Genomic DNA, 25,327 nt, shown 5'->3' with positions numbered 1-25,327 from the left:
GGGACAGAGGTAGGGAGATAGGTAGACCGTAGGTTGGGGGGGGGGGGGGGGGGAATTAGAGGTATTCTATCGTGGGATAGGCAGAGCTAGGGAGCTGTATGCTTGTGCTGAATATCTGGCCATTGCATTGAGTTTCTGGTTCCAGGGTAGGGCAGATACCGGTAGGTACGTGCACCGGTGGATGGAATGCCGAAAGGCTACCGTATCTCTACTCTATCTCGTTTTTGATTTTTCTTATGTATATTTATCATGTTTTATTTTTCCTGACACGTTGGTGCACGGGGGTACAGATAGACGTGACAGGTAGAGTAGAAGGGTGGATTCTCATGAGCCGGATTTCCCTTCTCAAAGGGACTGGCTTGGGCGGAGTGGTGGCTAGCTAGCTCAGCTCATGGTAGGCCAGATAGGTGGAATTGAAACAAGTTCACGATACTTTTGCTTGGTGTAGCAAGTTGCAACCCACAAAAGTAATTGCCAAAGGGGCGGGCGTGGGCCGGCGTCGACGGGGTCCTCTTTTTTCTTTCTTGATGGGCTAACTAGAGTTAGAGTGCTTCCTGTACCTAGAGTAGGGGTAGAGGGGAGCACGCAATAGTTTCCATGCAATTATTTCTTGATGGCAGCAGGGGACACTTTTTTTTTTATTATTGCTCGCTGTTTTAATCGTCCATCACTGGCAAGACGTGCGCACAGCCAACTGCACTGGCGGGCTGGATGGACAGTGAAGCGAACGAAACGACATGAAAAGTCAAAGCACTCACAAGCTGTAGTGTGGCTTGCTGACGCACATTTCGATCTTCCGGCCCAATGAGCATTCTGGGCGATGATTTGGGATGGTTTTAAGAAAATCTGGGGTCATGCGGGCAATCGAAGAGGGAAACAGAGTTGTCTTACCTTCAATCCCATCACCATCCATGTCGACTCTTTTGTGAATCGAATCTGTCTCTGGAACTTCTCTCCTGCCAGTTCATCGAGGCAAGAGATGGATGCAGCGGGAGAAATCTAAGGTTATGGATGGGGCCTGTATATTGGTGGTATAGCTGGTATGTATATCATGTGGGCACCTCCGTGATGGAGTGTAATTTGGATATACTGCTGTACTTGGGTCTAATGTGTACACACATGTGAAGTTATAGGTATGTGGTACCTTTGACTTGTATATTCCTGGTGGACAGTGCAAACGTAGTCTATAGAGACACGAGATGGGCAGAAGTATCGGAAATAGATACAGGTGCATACGAGGTGGTATTTTCTACCGGTATTATGAGGATTGAAAGGATAAAATGAAGGATTACGGGCGATTCAGGAAGTACCTACTCTCATTTGAACGAATCCCGAGTTTCAAACATTCGAGTACTTGAGTGTGAACATGACCCAAACAGCAGCTGTGAGTGAGTATATGAGCCTGGGCTAAAAAAGTGACGGCTCGGTTGACATGTCCATCGATCTGTTACTGGGGACGGATGCTGAGGTGTGTGTGAAGGTACTATGCTACCTGGGCCACTATCAATAGAGATCAATCTAACAGCTCTGTGATCCTAGGTCTCTCTATGTAGAGTCTACGAGTGGTAGAAAGTGTTAGGCGTTCAACACCGGGGGACCCGCACTCTGCACGATATTTCGGACGAACAGCCCGCTACAGCTTCAACGGCCGAAGCTCTGTTGTGGTTGATATGTTTGCATTCCCTTTGCACTCTCGAAAGTCAGAAGAAATCCGTGCCTACCCTATATAGAGTTTTTGCACTATCCTGTGGCTATCCTAGGTATGACGGTTCTCCAAGAAAAATAACTTGGGAGCCCTAACTGAAATTATCGGATGAATTAAAGCTCTTTGGATGAGCAAAACATCATATGAGACATGATACGCCATCGTTAGCCAAACGCGACAACAGCTGCTGGTAGAAAATGATATAAAATCAGAGAAAAAGCAACGTCCTGCGCGACCATACTGGATCTGTAAAAGTATGCATTCGAGAGGTTCATGAACGTATCACTTGGCAGGGCTTTGATGTCTGTCCCCTAAAAGTAGGCGCCAGCGCCGCGTGCACTTTACGGTTGCAGTTTGGCTTGATGCCTATCCATACACGCTTCCTGCTACTAATTAACAGTGGTACAGGGCTTCGGGTCCTAATAACGATGCCAGTTAAGGAATTAAAGGATTAAAAGGCGAAACGTTGAAGGAAGGTGGCAGGAGGAATATGCCAATTTTAGCCAACAGTGGAACACCTTGACGCTTAATTATTGAAAGTATTAAGCCAATCCGCAGAAATGATTGGGGCGACTGATTCATGATGGGATTCAAGATCTCCAGTTTCATGGGATAACATTGCTATTCTGGGTGAATAGGTACTCGAGTACTTGACTCGAAGGTATTTCAAGCCGATACGAAAGCTGAGCAGGTACTTCCACTTCCTGTATAAGGCTGTATTTACTCCAGGGAGGTAAGCACCTGAGTTAACAGCAGTTTCTCAAGAAAGCTGTTGTATGCAGGCCGAATGATTATCCGATGAAATATCTTGCTTAAGGAAATGCTGGTTGTCCCGGTAGCCTGCTCTTTCACTCACAATTGACGCGGACTGGGGTTTCGAAATGAGATAGGTCTAAAGAGCTTTGCCAGGCCCTTCTTGTACCTCTACACTGCCTTCTTGCCTTGTCCTCCGTCTTAGCATGTGTGTGAATGTACCATCCAAGCTCCGTCAATGTGATTGCTGGTCACTATCACCCTATCACATACTTGCTATCCGGATCCCTGTGAGGTAAGTATACCATGCTGCTTTAATATCATTATTCACAGACAGTCCTCCTTCCCCAGCTTTTGGTTTTGGATTTGCACATCCTTTTTTTTTCTTTCTTTCTTTTTTTTCTTTCTTTTGCCCACACTCACACACGGTTCAGTGGAGAGTTAGCTGGGGGCACTGACACACTGCGACCCACATTTCTCTGCTGCATGCAAGTCAATTGAACGTCAACGAACCACAGTCCACGATACCGTGACGTACACGAGCGAGACTCGAGGTTTCCTAGCCGTGCCGCCGAGAGAAAGCGAGGCGAGGTGGCTGTTTTCCCTCGGGTCGTTGGTGTTATCCCGGTGTGAACTAACTGGTAGCAGGTTGCCTAGGAGTAGCTTTTTTTTATTTTTCTCTTCTCTTCTCTTCCCTCTTTCGATGTTGACAATCATGCCCTGCGCGATCCGAAAGCAGGATAGTGGGGGGAATTGTTGCGATGATATAAAAATACATATACAATCAGGAAAAAAAAATAAAACACTCGCAACGCCTTGATCAATAGCCAGGTACATAGTACACACCCACAGAGCTCACACAGTTCATGGGTGACAGAGCGGGACGGTCGGTTCTGGTCTGGAAAACGATAGTCAGGCTGAAGGGGCGAGGATGTTGGCTCCTTCCCTTGCCCTGGGCGGGTGTGTGTAATAATATCAGGAACGAATCCCAGCGGAACAGAAAGGAAGAAGATTTGCAGACATCATGTCAAATGAAATAAGAATAAGATAAAACGTGAGGTCCACGCCGGAAGGGGCGCTGGTTGCAGAACCCGAATAAGAAGGGAAGGGAAGGGGAGGTACACACAGTACCGCACATACCACGGTTCAATAAATCAAATCAATTGACTGTAGAGTACGAGATCGTGGAACATCAAAGAAAGAAGAAGTAAACGTGTGAATACCTACCTGCTACAGCTAGTAGGTGTTCTACATAAACTACATGTACTGTACTTACTACAGCCCTCGCCCTCCCACCAGCTGCCTTTTGCACGCTCTGGATTGAGCTCTCTGTGCCGGTACAGCCAGGACACATCCAGGTATCCCAGGTAGACTTCCGGTTGGTTCTTATATACATCCAAGTCAGTTTTATCGGTCCGTTAGACAGTGACCAGTCGTGCTCATAGTCGTAGTCAGCCACTCATTCAGTCACACACATCTGAACGAACCACGGACTCTGACACTGGCTCAGTCTCGAGTCACCTCCCCCTCCAACGCAGCATCCAACCACGCATTTCCTCATAATCCTTCTAACCCTTCCGTTATATCTCTTATTTTTCCTTCTTCCTGACCTGTCTACCCCCCCGGCCAAGGTTGAAGTAGCAGACAGCAGCGGTAAACAACCACGCTTCGCCTTTCAAACGTTCCGTTGTTACTGCTGTTCGGTGAGTTTCATCCAAGAGACTAGGCGACTGTAGTTATCTCAATTCGCCTCGTCGCTTTCAGTTCTACTTCTCTCGGATTCGGCGAGTAAGAGAAGAAAGGGTCGGGATAATACACAAATATCTATCAGACAACCCCCCCCCCCCCCACACACACACACACTATATCCTCTTACGACCCAAAGTTACAGAATAGCGAAACTTCAAACGAAGACAGATCGACAAACACCGGGTGACGCAAAAACTACTTCTAGACGTCCTCCTGCCCGGCCATCGGGAGTTGATCCTGAAAGCATTTCTCTCCTTTTGCCTTTCAAGGATCTATCTCGTCTACCTGTACGATCTTCTGTAGATTGACTTCCTCTCTTGTATAGTCCTGCAGTGACCATCACTATCCTTTCTTAAGAAGAAGCCGCCAGCCACCTTGTGAGTGTTCTGATCGACTCGTTGTGGCAGTAGCCTTGGTGTATGAAATCGTCTGGACTGATTCCCGGATTCTTTTCACGATTGTGAAGTGGCAGTAACATATTTTTTTTTACTGTTCTCAGCCGACAGTTTTGGTGTAGGTATACGAACCACTCACGATTTTCTACTCCTGCATGATCGCTAACTTGATAGATAACTGTCCAGTAAAGATCCTAGTGTTTCGAGCATAGTCCTGTCAGACCCGTTGAACGACACGAAGACCACTACTTTTTGCAGCATCTCAACTTTCAAAATTTTCAACCTGGCCGCGTTATTACCGAAAGTGCTACAGCTTCCTCTTCTTCGTACGTCTCATCTTCCGCCAGCGAGCAGAATCAAAAGGAGCCCTGTCCCAGCTGAGATACTCTTGATTTATCACACTCACGGTCGACCTTGATCACCTTACCCATCCATTCTTCATCTTCTAAGCCTAGAGCTTGGTATAGACGGGTGCTTCAATTGTATACTCTGTGAACTGTGGGTTCATCTTATTCAAATACCTTTGTAGTGCCAAAATCATCCTGACCAGATTCACCTCTTCAAGTCTGGCTCGCTATCACAGCCTTGCCCGACTTCCTCACATAGAGTCATCTGTCGTAGTATGGCAGGAGAAAACGTCGCTCTGCAACCGCCAGTCAGTTCAACATCTCCCACAATGTCTTCCTCTTATCCCAACGGAGTGAATAACGGGAATGGTATGCCATAATTCGCTTGGTCCCATCCAATGTAGAAGCCTTAGCGATAAAGTACTCACAAGTTGTTTCAGCCTCTAAATCACAGCAGCCTCTTCCACCTCCACCAAAGACTGATAAGCCCAGACCGCACGTGTGTGCGACTTGCACACGCTCGTTTGCCCGTTTGGAACATCTGAAGCGTCATGAGCGTTCTCACACAAAGGAGAAGCCATTCGAATGCCCGGAATGCACCCGATGCTTCGCTCGTAGAGACCTTCTTCTCCGCCACCAACAGAAGCTACACATGACAACAACTCCCAGCAGTCGCCCAAGAGCTGGTGGTCGAAGAGAGAGCACTAGTTCTGTTGCGTCCACAACTGGTAGGGTTCGAAAGAATTCAATCTCCACAGCAACTGTTCCGGCCAGTGCTGGTGATGGCGGTGCATCAACAATGAGAGCTAGGCCAAGGGCGAATACCATTGCTCATGTGGATTCTTCGACTTTGGGAATGATTGCCGCTGCAAACGCGAATGTTAACCGCGGAAGAAATGGTGTAGCCGCTCAGGCCAATATGGGAGGTATCGGTTTTGGTTCCCACAATCATGAGGAAACCAGGTATGTCTTTCCAAAGATGAATCCCCGGACATGGGGTGCCTGGGCTCATGAGGGACCTAGGCACGCGATCCCCAAGATCGATACTTCAATCAACTCATTGGACTTGGGTGGAATGATGCCCCGTTCTGCCACAATCCTGCCCTCTGAATTCGACCTTGAAGGACTATTTTTCAGCCACCAAACTGTTAACCCAGCAGCCCTGCACTTCAATATGTCTCCTCTTCAGCAGCCTATCGGAACTCCAACTTCGCCCTTCGGGTCCGATTTCCCTAGCATAAATTCATCGTCCTATTATTCTATTGACGACGAGGATGATTACGAATGGATGAATGTTTTGGGTGGGGGTAGTCTTCTGAACGAACCCGTTGATCAGTCATCTCCGAGCGCTTTTAGCACCACTTCCGCGAGTGGGATAAGCGAGTTGATGCTCAACGACGCTGTGTGGGGGTCTGGCGCAATTGGAATGAACTCTACGGGCAGCTCGATGAACTATTCCCCATCGACTGATTTTACGACTCCGAATTTCAATGATACCCCACCGCCTGGTACCGTTTCTCCAAAAAGCTTGCTAGCCCAACAGATCTCTAACGAAAACTATTATTCTACTCCAGATCCGCTTTCCATCTCCCCATCAGGGATGGCAGCTGGCTTCTCTTCTCATTACAATCAGTTTCCGAACCAAGAAGCCCCGCCAGCTGGCCCGAATTCGATGAGCTCTTGTGGATCATCCCTAATCTCGCTTGCAGCTGAATCCGTTACCGAAGCTACCCGTGCGGCATTGTTGACCACCTTGACGCAGCAGCCGGGATTCAACACCCAAGCAAACCAACAAAATTATCAGAATTCTCGTAACCAACAACAACGTAGGTACTCCACATCTGCACAATCGTCCCCAGTAACCGCTGGATTCACCGCATCGGTAAAGCAAGCGTCTGCGGCCAGTTTACCCAGCACCAAGGAGCTTCAGCGTTATGTTTCCGCCTATATCAAGTACTTCCACCCGCACTTACCATTCCTGCACATCCCTACCTTGAATTTCAATTCTTCTACCTTTACAAGCAGCTACAAGGGTGGGCAACGCAACGGTGGTATGACTGGTGGCGGTGGGTGTCTCGTTTTGTCCATAGCCGCAATCGGAGCCCTTTACGAATTCGAGCCGATAATTGCACGTGAGCTCTTTGAAGCAGCGAAACGCAGCATTCAATTGTTCCTGGAGGACCGACGAAAGGCCGATGTCAGTGCTGCAATTAGTGGGATGCATGGGTCGGGCTCAAATGGAGGTGACTCGAGCAGCAATACCCCCGTTTGGCTTGTTCAGGCAATGCTTCTTAACGTTATCTATGGGTTGCAATGCGGTGACAGAGCAGCTTGTGAAATTGCTGTTACCCACTGCGGGGCATTGGTTTCTTTGGCAAGGTCCGCAGGTTTGACGCGCCCGACAGCTATTCCTGCCATGAATTCTGTTAAGCAAGAAGATGGCGATATTCAAATGGGGGATTTGGATCTGGGGTCATTTGATGGAAGTGTGGGCAGTGACGGATGGGGAGGACTTGGGATCAAAATGGAGGCTGATGAAAATGTTGAATGGACGAGCTGGATCATGGCCGAGGAAAGGAAGAGGACCCTGTATGCGGTGCACTTTCTCTCTAGCTTGCTTGTTGCTGCACACAACTTGTCCCCGACACTTATGAACAACGAGATCCGCCTCGACTTGCCTTGCAACGAGGAGTTGTGGTCTTCGCACGATGCTGCTGAATGGCAGCAAAGAGGCGGCCTCGTTGCTGCCTCCAAGAGCTCGGTTAGTTTCGCGAATGCGCTTAATGGACTTTTGTCCACAGGCCAACAGCAATACGGCCCCCCGGGTAAATTCCAGAACTTCACCAACGGCCAGCAAGGAGGAATCCCCCCCTACCCGCCTTCTGGGATCATTCCCAGTACATTTGGGTGTCTGGTCCTCATATGTGCTCTTCATGTATACATTTGGGAGACACGCCAAAGGCACCACGCCCGTCACTGGACTTCGGCTGAAGCAGAAGCGATGCACGCGCACATTGAGCCTGCCCTGAAAGCATGGCAAGCAGCGTGGTACAGTAGCCCGCACCACAGCATCGAGCGTCCAAATCCATACTCAATGGGCCCTCTATCAGCCGACTGCATTCCTCTCCTCGATCTTGCGTACATTCGTCTCTTTGTAGATCTGGGAAGAGCAAAGGAGTTCTTTTGGGCAAGGGATTACGACGCCATGGCAGAGGAGATTGCTCGCGGATGGGACAATGGCCAGATTACATCTTCCAGTGCATCCTCAACCTCAGCGCAGTCTGATGCATCGTTTTCTGGTGCGATGTCGCCCGCTTCCTCTCCTGCCTCTACTTCACCCTCTCCGAGTCTTCGGCCAATCAAGATGGAGCCTGGAACATCGTTCACAAACAATGGCATGTCCGTTAGTCCCAATGGAGCTTGTTCGAAACGTGAGAAACATCTTAGAAAAGCTGCTTTCTACGCCGCGGACTCACTAGCGATGTCGGATACCCTTGGCGCCTCAACTTCATCTTCTTCTACTACCGCCTGCCGCGAACTCCCCATTCAGTCTGCACTTTGCACATTTGATTGTGCGCAAGTCCTTGCTGAGTGGATTGCCACTGTCCAGGAACGCGTTGCACCATTTGTTGGAACCCTTGGCTGCGGCGATAAGTTCGAATTAGGAGGAATTGAGGGGCTAATGATTCTCGAAGCTGAGGACCGTAAGCTACTCGGAAAGGTTATGGAAATGCTGAGAAACGCGCAAGCGAAGATGGCTATGGATGCTTATGCTACCGCCAACGGGAGCGGGATCATCAACGCAGACATTGGTTTGGGTCCCAAGGTGTTGAGAGTTAGTGCGTATCTTCTGGATAAGGTGGTTGTGTGGCCTGGTACGTATCCTTCCTCAGCCGATCTAAGATTTAATTTCTAACATCAATTAGCTACACGCCTCATGGCGCAAGCTCTCCGCTCGCAAGCAGAGCATATGGAAGTCCGAAACAATACAATGCTCGCTCATCATATGCAACACTAGGCTCATCTCGCCAGAATTTTCCTCGCTATTCTCATGATTTCAATCTATAGATCACGGGGTTTTGGAGGAGTCGCAATCTTCCGTTTCCCTTCGTTTCATTTTCTTTTGTTCACCGTAAATATGGTACCTTTTTCATATGTCTGGGAATTTTATTTTTTTCTCATGTCTATGGGTGGCTTGGGTTTTCATATATTTTGGTTTGGGGCATATTTTTTTCCACCTATTTCTCATATAATTTCCTTCTTCATTATCTGGGGCTTGGTGTTGTTTGATTTTGTACGAAAGTGCCGTTTTTTCTTCATGATTGAGAATGATAGCTGATGATGTACACGATTGTTTGTATGGATGTGTGCATAATTTTTTTTTTCGTTTTTCTTTCGGGCAGATAAACCGTCTCTCAAGTTTTTATGTTTGATATTCAATGTATGGGGGTGGGCGGTGGAGATTCTCGGTGAATGGGGTGTTATTTTTTTTTGTTTCACCCTATTCTTCTCCCCCCCGGTCCCCTTGTATTGTGTATTTTTCTGTTTTTCTAAATATCGACTTGTTCTCGGTTTCTTTTTATTTCATCCTTTTCGGTTTCTCATGGCATTTCTTTGTGGATACTGATCAGCGGTTTGAGTATGTAGAGGACTTGTTTTGTTTTGTAAGGTGTCGCATGTTTCCTTAATCTCGGTGTTTCCTCCTTCTATTTCCTTATTACCTTGTATGTTTTTTTTCTTTATTTTCTTCACCTGCGATGATGTCGATGTTAATGTCGGATGATCGCGGGGCTCGGATGAACGAAAAAAAGAAAAAGAAATAAGTGGTGATGATGACTGAAGAGGAGGATACGAGGAAATATGCGACACCTTTTTTTTTTTCTTTAACGAATGATATGAACTACTTTTCGAGATTCTATTTTCCTTGGGTAACTTCCTTTGTTTGGGTGGTGTGCTGGTTTTTTTTTTTTTTTCTCTTTCCTCGGCTTTTTGCATGTTTCAGGGCGAGATGGGCTTTCTTCTCTGTTCAAATTTTTTTTAACTGGAAAGACCAATGTTTCCATGTTTTTTTCCTCTTTTTTTTTCCTTCGCGGTTCATTATCGGCCAAACAAAAAGGCAGCTTCACTTACCTACCTACTCTACCTACTCTACCTACCCTACCTCCTCCCCCTCCCCCGATTGATTTTTATATACAAATATAGGCTACCTCTGTATGGACTGGCTAGCTAGGTTTTCTTCTTCTTCTAAATATGGTCGACGATGATACCTTTCTTCCCCCTCCCCTTCCCCATCATGTTACAACCCCCCCTCCCCACCCCACTACTGCTACCGATACCCTCATGTCCTCATGTGTTCCTGAAAGTCTTTACCAATCATGTACCCTAAAAAATCAATTCAAATCCGGAATCCGAATCAAAAAAGCAAAAGTGAAAAAAAAAAAGGCCAAAGAAAGTGAAGGAACGCCAAAAGAAAAGAAAAAAACCCTGTCTTGGATTTACGGTGATGATGGAAGGAGGGTAGGTGCTATGCCGGCAACGTGTGCCCCCGGTGATGAATAAATGTGCCGAGAATCGGGAAATTTGGAAACCTTTGAAAGCCGCCGGGGGGCTACCGCTGCCGTGGATTGGGGGGGGGGGGGGGGGGGCGGTTGAGTGCTGTTTTAATACAATTGTTTGCGGAAGGGCAAATTACGCCACCTGCTGTCACTCTTTTTTTTTTTTTTCTCTGCACTTTGGCTCCAAGAGTGGGAGAGCATTTTTGCAAAACCAGGGTCATTGAATCGGTGAAAAAGAATTTCTGCTCCTCCACTCCTCCGCTCCGGCTGGCCGAGCGAGTGATCAGATATGTCGAGCCAGCTAGGCTAGTCTATCCAGGCGGCTTGTTTCAGTTCAAGCAGAGTCGAGCAGAGTAGAGTTGAGGAGCTCCCTCCCCCCCCCCCCCCCCGGGGGGGCCCTCCGCCCCACAAAAATGTACCTACAATGATGTGCATACGTACATGTTGCTACTCTATGTAACTGCGGGAAGGGAAAGGGGAGGCAAGGTAGGCAAGATAGGTAAGGTAGGTAGCCTAAACCGGGAAAATACCTTTTGTATATTTTTTTTTTTTTTTTTGCCCGTGACCCGGTCGGTGCGGTAGATAGATGGATCTAGGGACCTCGATGATGGGCAGAGAGATAGAGCTAGACTGGTGTGGAGTTATCGAGATCATGTTTAGAGAGAGAGCGAGATAGGAGGGGATATTGAGGTGGTACGCAGCTAGATAGGTGCAGGTTTGTATGTATAGTAAGTGTTGCTATTGCTATTGGCGGTGCACGGTGGTACAAGTAAGTAGTAGAGTAGATATCATCAGTACTCGAGATCAGTGGCAGAGGTTCAGTTAGACTATTGGACGGGAGCGATAACGGCATGTATGTACGTACTAGGGTAAACTCAAGTACTGGGATGCCCTTGACGAGTTGAGTTGGCTTGTCTGCGTACCCGCAAAGGTTTAATCCGCTGGAAATTAAACGGTGTTTGTATCCCACATACAAGGAGGTACCGGTGGCTAGTATGCACGTACGTAGGGTATACAATACAATCTAGCTAGCTAGAGGGATATATGCCACGCCCATAAGGATATCCTAACTGTACCGGTGACTTCTTTCGGCGATAAATAAGGGTATATATCCCGTCCATATATGCATAAGAGTGTCTAGTCCTGCAGCTGACGAACAAACTTTATATAAAATCTTTATCTGTAAGATCAAGGGTTAGGTCTTGAATCAGCGAAAAAGGAAAAGATGGACGTAGGACGGACCATAGGATATCACTCACTTTCCAATTCTAGCATGATGCATAGCAGGATTTCTCACCCAGAACGATCTATCCAACTGTACACATACATACCACATAAGTATTGTGGGGTGACAGAAGTTCTCGTGATTTTCGCATAGCAATCAGCAGAAATTACTCAAAAGACTAATCCACAAAGTTGGTAATCGGAATTCATACCTAGGAGGTATGTTCGATCAATCTTAAGCTCTCTAATCACATAACTATATCCTTTATATCTTTTGTGACCGTGGAGTTATACTCGTGTCATGACCCACCCTGGCACAAAAATCACGAGAACTTTTGTCACCCACACAATACCATCCAGACTACCTCCTATCATCGTTTCCAGTAAGCATTTGGGACACGGCCGCCTGGACTTACAGTGTAAGTTAATTAATTCCCAACCCACATGACATCCAGTGGGACGAAACTGAGCCCGGAAAACAAAAAAAGTGGGAAATAAATCGTTGACCAGTAAGCCCGAGTACTGTAAGGCGCTGTGTGTTCCAATGGCTAGAACAAGCTGCAGACCAAGCCATTGCATCGGATGACGAGAGAGAGAGAGATGATGTAATAAAAGGAAAGACTGCCAGAGTTTCTAGCCTTTATTTGTCTTCACAAGCTCCAATTGAATAGCTAGAAAAGTCCTCACGAGCTATGTAGCTAGCACCTGTGCTGTATTTACCGGTCATGATCACTGTCATATCTTACCGCCCACCGGAATCAAATCCAGAGGCGGATTACCCCCCCCCCCCCCCCCCCCCAAATGTAGTATGTAGCTGGAAAATTACATAGACATGAAGTATCACTCGATCCCAATCCAGCTAGCCTCCAGAGCGGGCTAGCCTTACAGCTACATGTACACGATTGAGAATATTACACACCGACGTCACGCGCCAAGGTTAGCGGTGAATTTAATAGATTTTTTCGCCGACCAGCTAGCTAGCTAGTGCAGGCCGATCAGGTTATTAATTAACGTGCCTCTTCTATAAGCAGGGTATGATATAAAAAGGCACATCTCATCACAATTAACCTCCCACCCCGTGATAAACTACATATATATATGCATAGTTTTCCGCGCCATGTCTTCCATGTCTAGTCAAGCTAGCTAGGCTAATGGTTGCAATCTGGCCTGACCGCCAATCAAGGGGATAACCATATCGAAGAGATCATGTCCTAGCCCCTAGGCTGTATTGCTAGGTATATAACGTGTGCTAGAGATCAAGCTAGGGCTCCCTCATCTACCATCTTCCCCTCTTCCTCATCTTTCCTCTTCCTCATCGGGCGAATAGGACCTTGTTATCGATGGCCCGACCCGCGTTTAGGGAGGCTTTGAGTACGCAATCGTGACATATACACGTTGTTACTGAATAAGACCAACAGAGACCAGATATACTCTAGGGAAGGTGCTAAATCTACATCACAACTCTCCCATCTAGAAACCAAATCCATAGTCTAGATCTTCCTTTCTGAGAGTTCCTTACTATCCACGCCACGCAAGCTACACAAGAAAGCCAACAAAAACAGATGTATAAATAATTTTTCTACTCGTCCCTGTCATCACGGTCCTAACAAAAACTCCTTCTTGATAAAGCATACTACATTTTCCCACTCTACAACGTGTCCCCAACCACCCGCTATTACAAATAGTCTATTTCTAGTTATGCGCCGCCAGAAGCCTCTCAATCACGCCATCGAGCACCCACTCATGCTGTCCACCCACGACTTCAAGGTTCTCCGCCTCGGCGAGGAACATCTTGTGCGGGTCCTGGCCAGGCGCAAACATGCCTGCGCCGGCGGCAGGGTTCATGCCGCCCATCTGAGCGGCCATCTGGTCTGCGGCGTTGTCGTTTCCGAGGATGAAGCTGAAGACGGGGCGGAGACCAAAGAGATTAAGGAAGTACCTAGAGGAGAGGTTTAGTTAATTAGTGCGAATGGATGAAATGAGATGAGCACGTGGAGCTTACCAGGAGAGAGACGACACCCATCGAACGTCCATATCCCTCGTCATGACACCCGACTGGAGCATGCTCTTGAAGCGAATAGTCAACGGGAACGGCAATTTCACTAGCACCCACCCAACCCAATCAGCACTGCTCCCACCACAACCACCACCACCACGTCACACGGCAAACTTACTGATCACAAAACCGCTGAAAAACGCATTAATCCAGCCCATAATCAGCGTCTGCGGCACCATCATCGCCATGTTGCCCTTGAGCATATTCATCATCTGGTCCATCCCCGCCGGATCCGTCATTGGGTTCGCCGGCGGCTTTCCCTTGTTCTCCGGGTCCTTGAGGAACTCGCCGCGGTTGTAGGCCGCCACTAGGTAGTTCTTACGCGCCGTGAAGGAGGACAGCGAGAGCTGGTTGAGATTGGTGCGTAGTGCGACGCCGTGGAGGAGGTTGCGCCTGGGGAGTTAAGGTTAGTACCATGTAGGTTTGGTGAGGGCTGGGGAGGGCTGGGGAGGGCTGCGTGGCTTACTGCTCGCGAATCGCCCGGATATCTTGTTTTTGGGGCGCGGACTGCATCAGGACTGTCGCATAGTGACGGAGTACACCAGTGAGGACCTAGATGTCATGTTAGTCCAATTGAAGTAGATAGCAGTAACCTCTGGAGAAGCTGTCTGTACACGTACCATGACAATCGTGATGGGGAACAAGATCCAATAGCTACATAGTAATCTGTCAGCATGGCATCAGACGCTTAGGAGAAACATTAGTGCCTACAATAGCTGGGGATCCCGAAGGATCGTTTGCTCCTGTACTGAAGCCATGGTGGTTGCTGGTGGTTGCTGGTGGTTGAGCTGTGCGTACTGTGGAACTGTGGAGGAAACTCGGGGTGTGGCTCGCTTTGGAGATGTGTTGCTAACTAAGGGAAAGGGGACACGGGCAGGGTAATGTCTTGGCGGTGTTGAGCCGCAACGCTAGCACTGGTCGTGGAGGAGGAAGCTAGGACTGCGGCTGAGGAATATTCGAGTGAGTGGTTGAGGGTGCTGAGCTTTGAGGAATTCCGACTGCACGTGCTATACATACATGTAGATATAACAATCTGCTTAAAGTTGTACTCTTATGATTGTCGGGGGTCAAAGACAAGACACAAGATCTACAGATATCGATAAGAACAGACCGCAAAAGAAGTGATTCAAGTGAAAACACTCTGATACTGGGAGATACGCGACTTAATTAGTCGCGCACTAGCACTATAATGTCTGTGAGCACGGGCTTTCTCTGTCTCTTGTTATCGTCAGTATCAATGATGCCAAGCATCACCACCGATAAACCGCCCGAGTGATAATCCATGAAGATACAACGCCATATTTCAAAGTTTATCAACACCCGTATCTGGAACTCTCTCTCATCACACCCCACCAAGAAGCTGAAGTATTCCCCCGAAACACCCACCTACAAGATCCACTTCTTTGTCCCTAAACAAACACCTTCTTCCCTATACATAAACAGATCCCCCCCTCCCTCTCGCTCCCGCTTCCTCCCAAAACCCCAACCCCAAACACATCAACCATGGAATCCCTCGCCCGCGGCCGCACCAGCCAATTCCACTCCCTCCACACGCGCCAACGCCAAATCGCGCACGCGCGGCACACCCTGCGCCGCGCCCGCCTCACCCACCGGCAGCGCCTCCTCACCCTCTCCACCATCAAACCCCCCACCCAACCCTTCTCCTCCACCCACCCCGCCGCCGCCGCCGCTTACAAAACGGCAATCAAGCGCCTCAAGTCCACGCTCAAGCAAGAGTACAAACAAGCGCGCTCGCAGCACCTGCGCGCGATCCACCTGTGGGAGCGGGAGGTGGGGGAGCTGCTGGTGTTCCTGAGCGGGCCGGGGTATGGGCGCATGGGGTGGGTGTGGGAGGGGGAGGAGCCCGAGGAGGGGGCGGTGGGGGATGGGGAGTATGTGCCCCCGCCGGTGGAGGAGGAGGAGGAGGAGGAGGAGGAGGAGGATGATGACGACGACGAAGAGATAGAGATGGGGGGGGGGGGGGGGGGATGAGGAGGGGGACATATAGTGATGAGTGTTATCCCCCTATAATATAGAAAATTAAATTTGTATGTATCGGAGATCTGTTATTTGATAAGGAGAGATAACGGGATCTGTTAGTAAAGCCACACCGGATTTGCTTTTTCTTGGGGTGCGCAGCATTTTGTCGACAGGCTAAGGGATACTTGGGGGACAGAATATAAATTGTAAAAATTACTTATTTAAAAACAACTCATAAACCGCCTACTACTGCATGTTTGCAATGTGTTTATGGCACTCCAGCACGAAATACCATTCATTGTTATCTCTATGTAGCTACATGTACATGTAGCTAGGGAATTGGCGAATACCGACCTGGAGCATTCTTTGTTCGACACAACCCCCCAAACCACCCCCAAACACCAACCACGCCCCTCCCCCATATTCAACCCATAACTAACCGCATATCTAACCATTCACCGCCACAATGTACCCCCAACTTCCACCTCATATCCGGGTGCTGGCATGTGACGACCAGCCGAGTGATACTTCATGACGCAATTCACCACCCACTTCTATGTACACCACACCACACCACACCTCAACTCACCTGCCTCATCACATCTGAGGGAGCCGGGTACTAGTACGCAGTTCAACTCAACATTATAAATGCACGGTCATGATCTATCTATCCATTGATACTCCAAAGACAGGAAAGAATGAAAATCAAGAAAAAAACAAAGTAAAATTATTCCACCCAAGAACGCCTCCAACCAGCTAGCAAGCGGAGATTAAATTAAATTTCACAGTCCACCACCCCCTTCCCCCTTCCCCCAACCCCCACCCCCACCCCCAAAAAGCCCCAAAGCTCCAAAAAAAAAAGTCCAAGAAATCTAAAAAGCTCTAAACCCCTTCTATCCTCTACTCCACCCTCTCCGCCCTCCATATGCCCGCCCAGTCCCACACATCCTCCAGCTCCACAAACCTCCCCTTCCTCACCCACCTCCCCCGCGCCTCATCCCACACCGGCACCCTATCCGCGCGGTGCCCAAAGTTATGAAACGCAAACACCTCCAGATTGCGCAGGTCCGTCTGCGCCAGGCGAATCTCCATCATGGGCGTGTTCTGGCGCATCTCCGCCATCACGTCTTCGCGCGTGAGCGGCGCCACCGCGAGGATGTGGATGTAGCGCAGGCGCGTGAGGAAGACGATGAGGATGTCCAGTATTTTCTGTATCATTGGCGGTGTTAGCTAGCCCGCCACAAAGGGGGAGAGAGAGAGGGAGAGGAGAGGAAAAAGAGGGGGGGGGGGTACCCATTGACTATGCAGCATCGAAATCGCCAGTTCCTCCAGCCCCGCACAGGACCTAAACAGCCTACTCACATCCAACCTCTCATAGCTCCACCTCGAGCACAGCCTCAGCCTCTTCAGCGTCGCCCCATGATGCCTCTCAATCGCCTCCAAGAACCTCGTCGCGTTCTCCGCCTCGTCGTGCGCAACCACCGGCGGGTCCAGGATATACAGCTCCTCCAGTCCATCAAAGCTGTTCAGCAGCAGCGCCCAGTGCGCCGCACACGAGTTGATGCGCAACGACTTCAGCTTCAGCTGCACGACCCTAATCACCGAGGCCGTCGACCCCGGCGTCGTCCCGGGCGTACTCACCACCGGCGACGCCGCGCCAGGCGACTCCGCGTTCACCGTGAAGCCGCCTCCGCCGCTGAGGAAGCCTGTCGGCTGCTCGGACTCAATGATTGCGCCGTGGGAGCCCGCACCGATGAGTTCCAGCCAGCTTGCGACGTCAATGACCTCGCAGTCGAGGAGGCTGAGCTTCTCCAGCTGGGCCATGTCGAGCCACTCCTTGATGTCGCCAACCATGGGGAAGTCGAAGACGACGTTTCGGAGCTCCAGCTCCTTGAGGCGGAGTTTGCCCGCGGTTTGGGGGTCGCCAGGGCGGCCGGTGCCGACGCCGATGCCGACGCCGCGGGCGGTGGGGGGCTTTTTCTGTTGCAGGATGCGCTGGAGGAAGAGCATGCGGCCGAGGGGGGTGGGGTCGCGCCAGGAGAGGGAGATGCTTTCGAGCGTGGGGGAGAAGAAGATGGCGGGGCTGTAGTCGTCGATGAAGGCGGAGACGCTGGGAAGGTTGGTTAGGCAGAGTCTACGTAGCGTGCGGAAGGGCGGGACGGAGGTGAGGGGAGGCCGGTGTATCGAGGGGTTGTTCGAGAAGCCCTTGTGGGCTAACGACTTGCCGGCACCAGTCTTGCCGTTCGTGGAGGGGTGATATGGCGGAATGACGGGATGGGATATCTTGAGCTCCTTCAGCGTCGGGTTGCGCACCAGCGCTGTGAATAGTAACGGGTGTACATAGTCGTCCGGCTTCCACCTATATCTCAAGCACACATATTCACAGATCAGCACTCGGCCACCGTATCACCGCATTATCATTCTTCCGTCCCGGTGTCAATGATGAATCCGATATAAAAAAAAAGATAAAACCCACCAGAACGTTTCCAACCTCGTACACCCAGCCAGCACCCCAGCCACAGCCACCGCCCACACCGTGTCCTCGTCGCTCCACTGCGCGCGCTCCCACCACTCATCCTCGGCGTCGCGGTCGCGCTCCTCCTCGTCGCCGACGATCTTGAGCACCTTTACGCAGGCCGCAATTCCGGGCTTCATCAGCGCGCTGAGGGCCATGTACTTTCCGCCGGCTTTGGGCCGCCGGCTGGGCCGTCGCAGGGTCACGGTGTGGTAGAGGAGCGGGACGGAGAGGAAGTGGTGGATGCGGGAGGTGCGCGCGACGTTGGCTAGGTCCGAGGGGGATTTGATCTGTGGGGGGGGGAGAGACATGTCAGCTCCAGAGCTATCGCAGTTGCGTCAACCCCCAACACCAAACATCGCAGTAGCAGCAGCAGCAGCAGCAGCAGCAGCAGCAGGCAGAGCAGTCAACAGGTGGTAACTGGCAGGCAACCAACTTAACCAGACCCAGCGTGAGGCGGAAAGAGGTGGGGAGTAGAGCGTGGGCATACGTGAGAAATGATTGAGCTCATGATGTCCAGTGGGAGCTGTATCCGCGCTGGATCGGCCCCCGTCCGGGGCTTGTGCATTGTGGGATCGAGAATCTCGTACATGGCGCTGTTCTCTCTCTCTGTGCGTGTGTTTGTGTATTGTTTCTGTCTGCTGCTGCAGGGTTCGTGGTGTCTTTTGTTGTGTTGTACTGTGTGTCTTGTGTTGTATGTATTGTCTGTATTGTCTGTATTGTGTAGAGTAGTAACTCTGTATGGACGTATCTCTGTCTGTCTTAATTGCTGGACCGTCTCGTTCTGTCACTCGGCACCGATAAGGACCCTCCAGTGGAGTGGAGTAGCAGTATGTAGAGCAACACTAGCACTCTCACAAGCACGAGTATAATCCCCACAGAGTACAGAGTACAGTCTCTCTCCCTAGCTCTTTCTCTCTGCCTTTCTTTCTCTCTGCCTTTCTTTCTTTCTCTCTGCTTCCTCCTCACTCGCTCACAGCCACCCAACAACTCAACTCAACTCGGCTTCTTCCGTTTCCGTTCCCGCACCCGCTCGGTGTCTCTCTCCTTCTTCACTTCGGTCCGGGTAGCAGCAGTCCACCCACCGTCACTCGCTGTCAATCCTGTTGCTGTCGTCGTCACCGCCTGCCCTTCAAGTTCAATCGACAACCTTTTCTTGTCCGCGCACGACCGCAAAAAATAAAAATAGAAATAGAAATAGCAGGACCCAGCGACTAGGTATGTAGGTAGGAAAGGCAAGGAAAGGAAGGGAAGAGAGAAAGAAGAAAAGAAAAAGAAAGAAAAAAAAAGTCTCCTAGCGAGACGAGCGATCGAGTGAGCAAAGTGAGTGAGCGAGGCTCCAAATCCAACTACTTTACTAGCCAGCCTAGTACCCTGTCGACTTTTTCGGGGCCCGTATTCCCGACCGACAGATAGACAGCCCTTACTCTTTCTTACTCTCACTCACTCATTCACTCACCTCTACAGCGCAGCAGAGAACCCGTCTGGATGGATATTAAGAGCACATACATAGATCTCCCAGTGAATGAGTACCAACTACCGAATCGTCAGCATTCCGCTCTCTTCCGCTCTCTTCCACCGAGTACAGTTGCACTCTACTCCACTCTACTCTACCCTACCTTACAATCCCTGAGACCGGGTAGAACCCACCAAACACGTGAAAGAGCAAACAAGCTTCCCAAGAGTGAACGCACTTACTCTAGCCCCTCTCACCTCCAACCCCTCCCCTCCCCCCCCCCCCCCCCCCAAACCCCCCCTGTTCGGGGATAGTGGTGGTGTGGGTGGTTCGACGGAGCAACGGAGCTCCGTGGTGGATACAGTAGATAGAGTGAAGAGCTTGGAGTAGATAGAGGGGGAAGCTCTGCTGGCTATCGGCGTATGCTCTGGAGAGGAGTGTTTACTCTAGCTTAAATACTCTATTACTACATGTACTATTGTGAGCTTAACTGGACTGCCACCTTTATATGTACAAGTATCTATAGTTATAGATAGGCTTTCATCCTCCTTCGTAATAGAATCATCCATCCTAACATCTATGGAGTCTTCCTACATGTACCTACAACTACAGTACCAAAAAAAAGAAGCGGGTGGATCCAGTACCACATCTGGCAGAATACTGCAAGGTTATAGGACTCCGATTTAATTCAGAAGTTTTATACAATTCCGTATTGGTACAGCACCTATTACATCACCTTTTGGGGACTGTACTAAAGTATGCCCTTCGGTGTCAAGGTGGTGTTGAAGATGGTTCGTCATTTAGAACTGTCATTTAGAACTGTCATTTAGAACTGTCATTTAGAACTGTCATTAGAACTGTCATTTAGAACTGTCTTTCGTGAAATACATGTGGAGCTTTGCTGCATAATCGTGAAAAACACTTCCCATGTCATTTCAACTCCTAGAAATAAAGAAATACAGTTTCATCTGCGAAAACAAAGGGGGGTAAACACAATAGAAAACGACTGCAATTAATTCATAGGTACAATCAAAGAACTAAAGGTATTTATGCGCTTTTTGCTTCTTAATCATGTAGCCACAAGAAGATACGCTCAATCAACAAAAACACCGCGTTTGGGCAATAATGGTCACTTCCCCCGGATATGCGCTACTTGGGCACAGTTAAAGGTCTCTATCCTCAGCCTCCAATGCCTGCAATTCGTCAATAAACGCCGTCTTAGCCCACTCCCAGTAAGCCGCCCACTTCTTCTGCCCACCGCTGCCTCCAAACTCGCCGTTCAACGTCAAGGTCGCTCTCATAGTGCTCCTGATACTCTCGTGGTGTTTCTCGATCTCTTGCTTGACCGCATTTTCCTTTGGCTTTGTCGAGAGGGTGGTTCGGAAGCAATCAGAGATGCTGTCCAATCTGCACAGCGTCTCTTCGCGGGCGAGATGAATTAGTTTGGTCAACATGAGGTTACAGAGCGCACGAATGTCATGTTCGTCTTGGAGCCCAACGATGACGCGGTCAAAGTATGTTCGAACGTCGATACCAGAAAAGGAGGTTTCAAGGAGGGCGTAGAGGGTTTCGTAAGCGCTCTTTTTGCAGAGGTTAGTTAAATCATTGACACGCGGAAACGGGAGAGTGGGTAACCACAAACCTTCCTAACTTCCAATCCATCGTCTACCTTGTGCTTGAATGGTCCCATCATCACTTCTCTGACCAACTCTGGCTTAATAAAACTCTCCCTATACACCAGTGGCAGAAGTCTCTCCAAATGGGGCATGATAAGATGGGGCTTGTTATGAGCGGCCGAATTCAGTGCTGTCAGCGCTAGCCTTCTATTCTCCATCTCCTTGTCGTCGACCATGACAGTCAAGAATTCGACGACAATCGGCCTCAAGAGGTCATCGTAAGAGGCCTCGGTATCCGTAAAAGTGTATCTCAGCGCGGAAATGACCATACCACGTATAGCAGGGAACGGTGACTGGAGATGTTTCTGGAGCTCCGGCAAGAAGCTGTACGGATCAATGATCGTAAGTCTTCCGACACATTCTGCACCGACAGCCTTGCTATCATCATTCTTTGCGATCGCAAAGAGGGCATTCCAGATCTGATCGGCATAGGGCTTGATGTCCGCGGTAGTATCATTTGAGTGTTGGATGATCTCTTTCAGCGAGTGCAAGAGCAAGTATTGATCCTTATCGCCACCACCAAGTCTCTGCATGATAACAGGCAAATATCCACTGACATTGCCCGCAGCAGCTAGTCCCAAAGCCACTGCTGCAGCAATCGGAACATCATCACTCTTTGCATGGAATTGATTCAAGAAAACCTCTGGACCAACTGGGAATGATGCTCCCCTAAATCAACGGGTAAGTCAATGATTCAAAAAACAAAAACAAAAAAACAAATGGGGGGTTGAGCGCTTACATCCTCAATCCGATTTCACCAAGAACCATAAGACCCAAGCATTTCCTCTTATCATCAGAGCTGCTCTCGACTTCACCAACAAAGTCACCAACGCCAACAGCAAATCCCCCTTCCTTACCCCCGCCACTAACATGTAATTGTGCTACCAGCCTAGCGACAACTCCAGTGTCCCCGTTGACACCAACATCTCTCAACAGAGAGTTCATCACTCTCTTCTTCCCTTCATCATCGACCTCTCCAATTGTCTTGATGAGTAATAGTAAGTTCTCCACCACAAGACCGGAACCAAGAGAACTCTTGGCCAATCCGCTGATACCATCAATTATTCCTTGAGAAACAAAAACTCCACCATCAAGCATCATCAACTTAATGATTGCGAGCGCTGGAGCAAGTAGGTGCATATCTCCGACCACCAAAAGAGGCGTGAGAACATCAATCAGCTCTTTCTTACTTGTAGAGTCCAACTTTCGTCTACAGATTTCATTTGCAGCAATGCTCTTCAAGGCGTCTAGGCTGGCCCCACGAAGTGATCGATTGGACTTTCTCAATTGAGCACCGCACTCGACAACCACAATCTTGACCCATTCATCGTTGACGTCTTCTGCAGTCTTGGTATTTCTTGCAATACCCTCAATAGCTCTTACTGCAGTGACGCGAGTGGTTTCGTTTCTCAATCTTTCCACGAGCAGATCTAAGGCTCTAGTCCTTCGGTCTTGCCCGATAAGCTCTACCTCGCCAGAGGTCCGGGCCAGTACGACCCCAAGAGCAACAATGGCCTTCTCCCTGACCTCTAAATCCGACTCGCTGCTTTGAACTTTCTCAAGAACAACATCATACAGACCTTGAAGGTATAGGGCATAACTCTGCGCTCCTTGGGTAGTAAGGAGTTTAACGATCGCGACAATTGTGCCAAGAGCTTCAGAAGAGATCTTGTATGCAGATTCTTTGACTGCTACAATTATGGCAGGGATAAGTGAGTCAAAAAACTCTCCAACCACAGTAGCCGAGTGGTTCTCGCAAATCTTGCCAACCAGCTTCAGAACCTCAACTCTTAATGAAGATCCAGTAGCGGTTGCAGCACTTCCAGCTCCTGCAGTGGCCGCAACAACATTACCTGTAGAAGACAGAGTGCTCCCACCCCTAACGGCTTCCACAAGCGGTTCGATGAAGAACCCGAGGACCCCATCAAGTCCGCCGTGGAGAATCGAGACAATTGATGATAGTAGGGTGATGCTTGCTTGTTTAGTTGGCAGCGTTGTGGTCTTCGCCTTAAACAGCTTGCTGAGTGATTTGCTGAGCTCAGGGATGAGTGCTTGTAGACTCTCCTTCACACCAGCTTCATCCGCACTGGGAACCGGCACTTGCAACTGACTCGCACCATCAAGCATGGAGGCATCAGAGCCCCGCCTTCTTTTAGGGGGCGGTCCCATAGCCATATCACCGGGAACATTTGTTGTTACAGAAGCAGAGGAAGGAACAAATGTCCCCTCAGCAACCTCCCCAGTCTTTCTCACCAAAACAGTAGCGGTTGCTAGTACCTCCAAACGCACATTTTCTTCGCGTTCATGGAATCGCTTGACAAGCAGTGGTGCAACATCTGTATAAGCCTTTCCACCTCCCTCCCCCTTTCCTTTAATCAAATCTGCTGCACGTGTAGATATAACAGTTGACAGTAGTTTCGCTGCACAGCGTCTGACTTTCCAGCTGATATCATCCTCATCCGAAAAATCTCCGTCGTCTTCGAACGCTCCTTCGTCATCGCTTCCGCCGAACTCGTCATCCTCATCGTCTTCTCCCTCTTGTTGAGTTCCTCCCATTTCCTCATCACCTTCCTCGTCACCAGGATCGGCATAATTTGGGTCGTACTTTAGGTAGATCATTCCAGCATTCAGTACATCATCTGTAAACCTAATCATTTCGCTGGTACAGAAACTCTGGAAGCTCTCTAAGCTCACAAGGGCAGCTTCGCGAACTTCATCCATTTCCATTTCTGGCTCGTCGCCAAGTTCCCGGTCCTGGATGTCTCTTCCGTCCACGACCGAAAGTATGAATGGACACAGAATTTTCAGGTATGGCCCGAACCGGGCCGGAATGCCTCGAGCAAGGGCACCCGTTACAGAAACAAGCAGGCGAAGACGAGTAGGATTACGGTGCTTATCTTGTGCCCGGAAGGACTCAATGAGGTGATTTATGAAACTAGACAAAAGCTCATCCGGGGAGTACAAGCAAAGTAAGCTCAACGCAATGACAGCCCTTTTCTTGACTACCCCTGTAGTCCGATCGCTTTCAAGAAGGTTCATAACAGCAACTTGTAGTCTCTCGACTTCAGCACCGGTAAGGATTGGACCGAAGCAACGCAGGGTCTCGATGAGCAGATCTATACTATCGAGGGTTGCGCCACCAGCCTTGACAACTTCATTGCCAGGTTTAAGCAAGATCAGTAGCTTTGGGAGTAAAGTCTTCTGAACGGCGTTAACAGAGGCTACAATGGTCTGCTGTACTGGATCTTGCTTTTGGGCCGATCCAGTGCCGGCCTGAAGGGTGTTGTTGGTTGCTGGGCGAGGAAGACTGGATATTATAGTACGGAGAGCTGTAGAAGGAATTGAGGGGTCGGAAGATGACATAGAGAGCGTGGTAAGACGATCAATTAGAGGAGCGATCTGCGAATCTCGAATCTTGAGAACTAGTGGTCCGAGACTATAGTAGGGTTCTCCAAGTTAGCTTGCTGAAGCCTGTAGAGCTTTTGGATAGACCTTGAGTAGATATATAGTCCACGACCGAATAAGAAAGGTAGCCGGCTGGACAAGAAACGAAGCTCCAGAACAGTCTGGCAAATAACGTACCACTTGACAGCCAGATTCTGGACCTCTCCGTTTGCGTCATCGAGAGATTTTACGACGCCGTCGATAACTCTCCCGGCCAAAGCGGTATCAGCTTGAGCCAAGCTGCCGTTGGGGCTGGTCAAGATGGAAAGTAAGTCGTTTAAAGACATAAAACGATAGTCCGAATCTGGAGAGGACATCTTTTCCAGTAGAGACTGGAGAGCAAATGGGGGGTTTGAAGCTGCCATGATTCGTTACTATTCTTTTTTTGTTGTTATCTCCTCTTTTTCCGCAGAGATGAAGCTGGGTTGCGCTTCTAGCACCCGGGAGAGCTAAGATGGATAACGAGGGAGAT

The 25,327-nt window shown here is 49.4% G+C and overlaps 6 protein-coding genes across 6 annotated transcripts; 3 read left to right on the top strand and 3 right to left on the bottom strand.

The window, feature by feature from the left end:
* Window positions 1–3,324: 3,324 nt before the first annotated feature.
* On the top strand, window positions 3,325–4,791 carry H6S33_008519 (uncharacterized protein; the record flags this gene model as incomplete). The annotated part of the gene is made up of 9 exons (XM_044839876.1): window positions 3,325–3,354; window positions 3,830–3,858; window positions 3,910–3,967; window positions 4,100–4,161; window positions 4,223–4,246; window positions 4,372–4,450; window positions 4,533–4,584; window positions 4,674–4,720; window positions 4,777–4,791. The coding sequence occupies 9 exons, from the start codon at window positions 3,325–3,327 to the stop codon at window positions 4,789–4,791; spliced, it is 396 nt and encodes a 131-aa protein (XP_044688064.1).
* A 433-nt stretch (window positions 4,792–5,224) lies between these two features.
* H6S33_008518 (uncharacterized protein) lies at window positions 5,225–8,967 on the top strand (the record flags this gene model as incomplete). Its single annotated transcript, XM_044839874.1, has 3 exons — window positions 5,225–5,318; window positions 5,390–8,824; window positions 8,876–8,967. The coding sequence occupies 3 exons, from the start codon at window positions 5,225–5,227 to the stop codon at window positions 8,965–8,967; spliced, it is 3,621 nt and encodes a 1,206-aa protein (XP_044688063.1).
* Window positions 8,968–13,420: 4,453 nt separating this feature from the next.
* On the bottom strand, window positions 13,421–14,542 carry H6S33_008517 (uncharacterized protein; the record flags this gene model as incomplete). The annotated part of the gene is made up of 6 exons (XM_044839873.1): window positions 13,421–13,667; window positions 13,731–13,830; window positions 13,903–14,177; window positions 14,251–14,336; window positions 14,405–14,438; window positions 14,496–14,542. 6 exons carry the CDS (start codon window positions 14,540–14,542, stop codon window positions 13,421–13,423), a joined length of 789 nt encoding a protein of 262 aa, XP_044688062.1.
* Window positions 14,543–15,287: 745 nt separating this feature from the next.
* Window positions 15,288–15,776, top strand: H6S33_008516 (uncharacterized protein; the record flags this gene model as incomplete). The annotated part of the gene is made up of 1 exon (XM_044839872.1): window positions 15,288–15,776. The coding sequence occupies one exon, from the start codon at window positions 15,288–15,290 to the stop codon at window positions 15,774–15,776; it is 489 nt and encodes a 162-aa protein (XP_044688061.1).
* Window positions 15,777–16,664: 888 nt separating this feature from the next.
* H6S33_008515 (uncharacterized protein) lies at window positions 16,665–18,590 on the bottom strand (the record flags this gene model as incomplete). The annotated part of the gene is made up of 3 exons (XM_044839871.1): window positions 16,665–16,973; window positions 17,058–18,123; window positions 18,241–18,590. 3 exons carry the CDS (start codon window positions 18,588–18,590, stop codon window positions 16,665–16,667), a joined length of 1,725 nt encoding a protein of 574 aa, XP_044688060.1.
* Window positions 18,591–20,898: 2,308 nt separating this feature from the next.
* H6S33_008514 (uncharacterized protein) lies at window positions 20,899–25,220 on the bottom strand (the record flags this gene model as incomplete). The annotated part of the gene is made up of 4 exons (XM_044839870.1): window positions 20,899–21,315; window positions 21,378–22,080; window positions 22,151–24,847; window positions 24,994–25,220. 4 exons carry the CDS (start codon window positions 25,218–25,220, stop codon window positions 20,899–20,901), a joined length of 4,044 nt encoding a protein of 1,347 aa, XP_044688059.1.
* Window positions 25,221–25,327: the final 107 nt, after the last annotated feature.

Source organism: Morchella sextelata, assembly GCF_020137385.1.
Source record: "Morchella sextelata strain SCLS chromosome Unknown scls_26, whole genome shotgun sequence".
NCBI lineage: Eukaryota > Fungi > Ascomycota > Pezizomycetes > Pezizales > Morchellaceae > Morchella > Morchella sextelata.
Note: the sequence above shows the minus strand (reverse complement) of the source record. Positions and strands in the feature narration are given on the sequence as shown.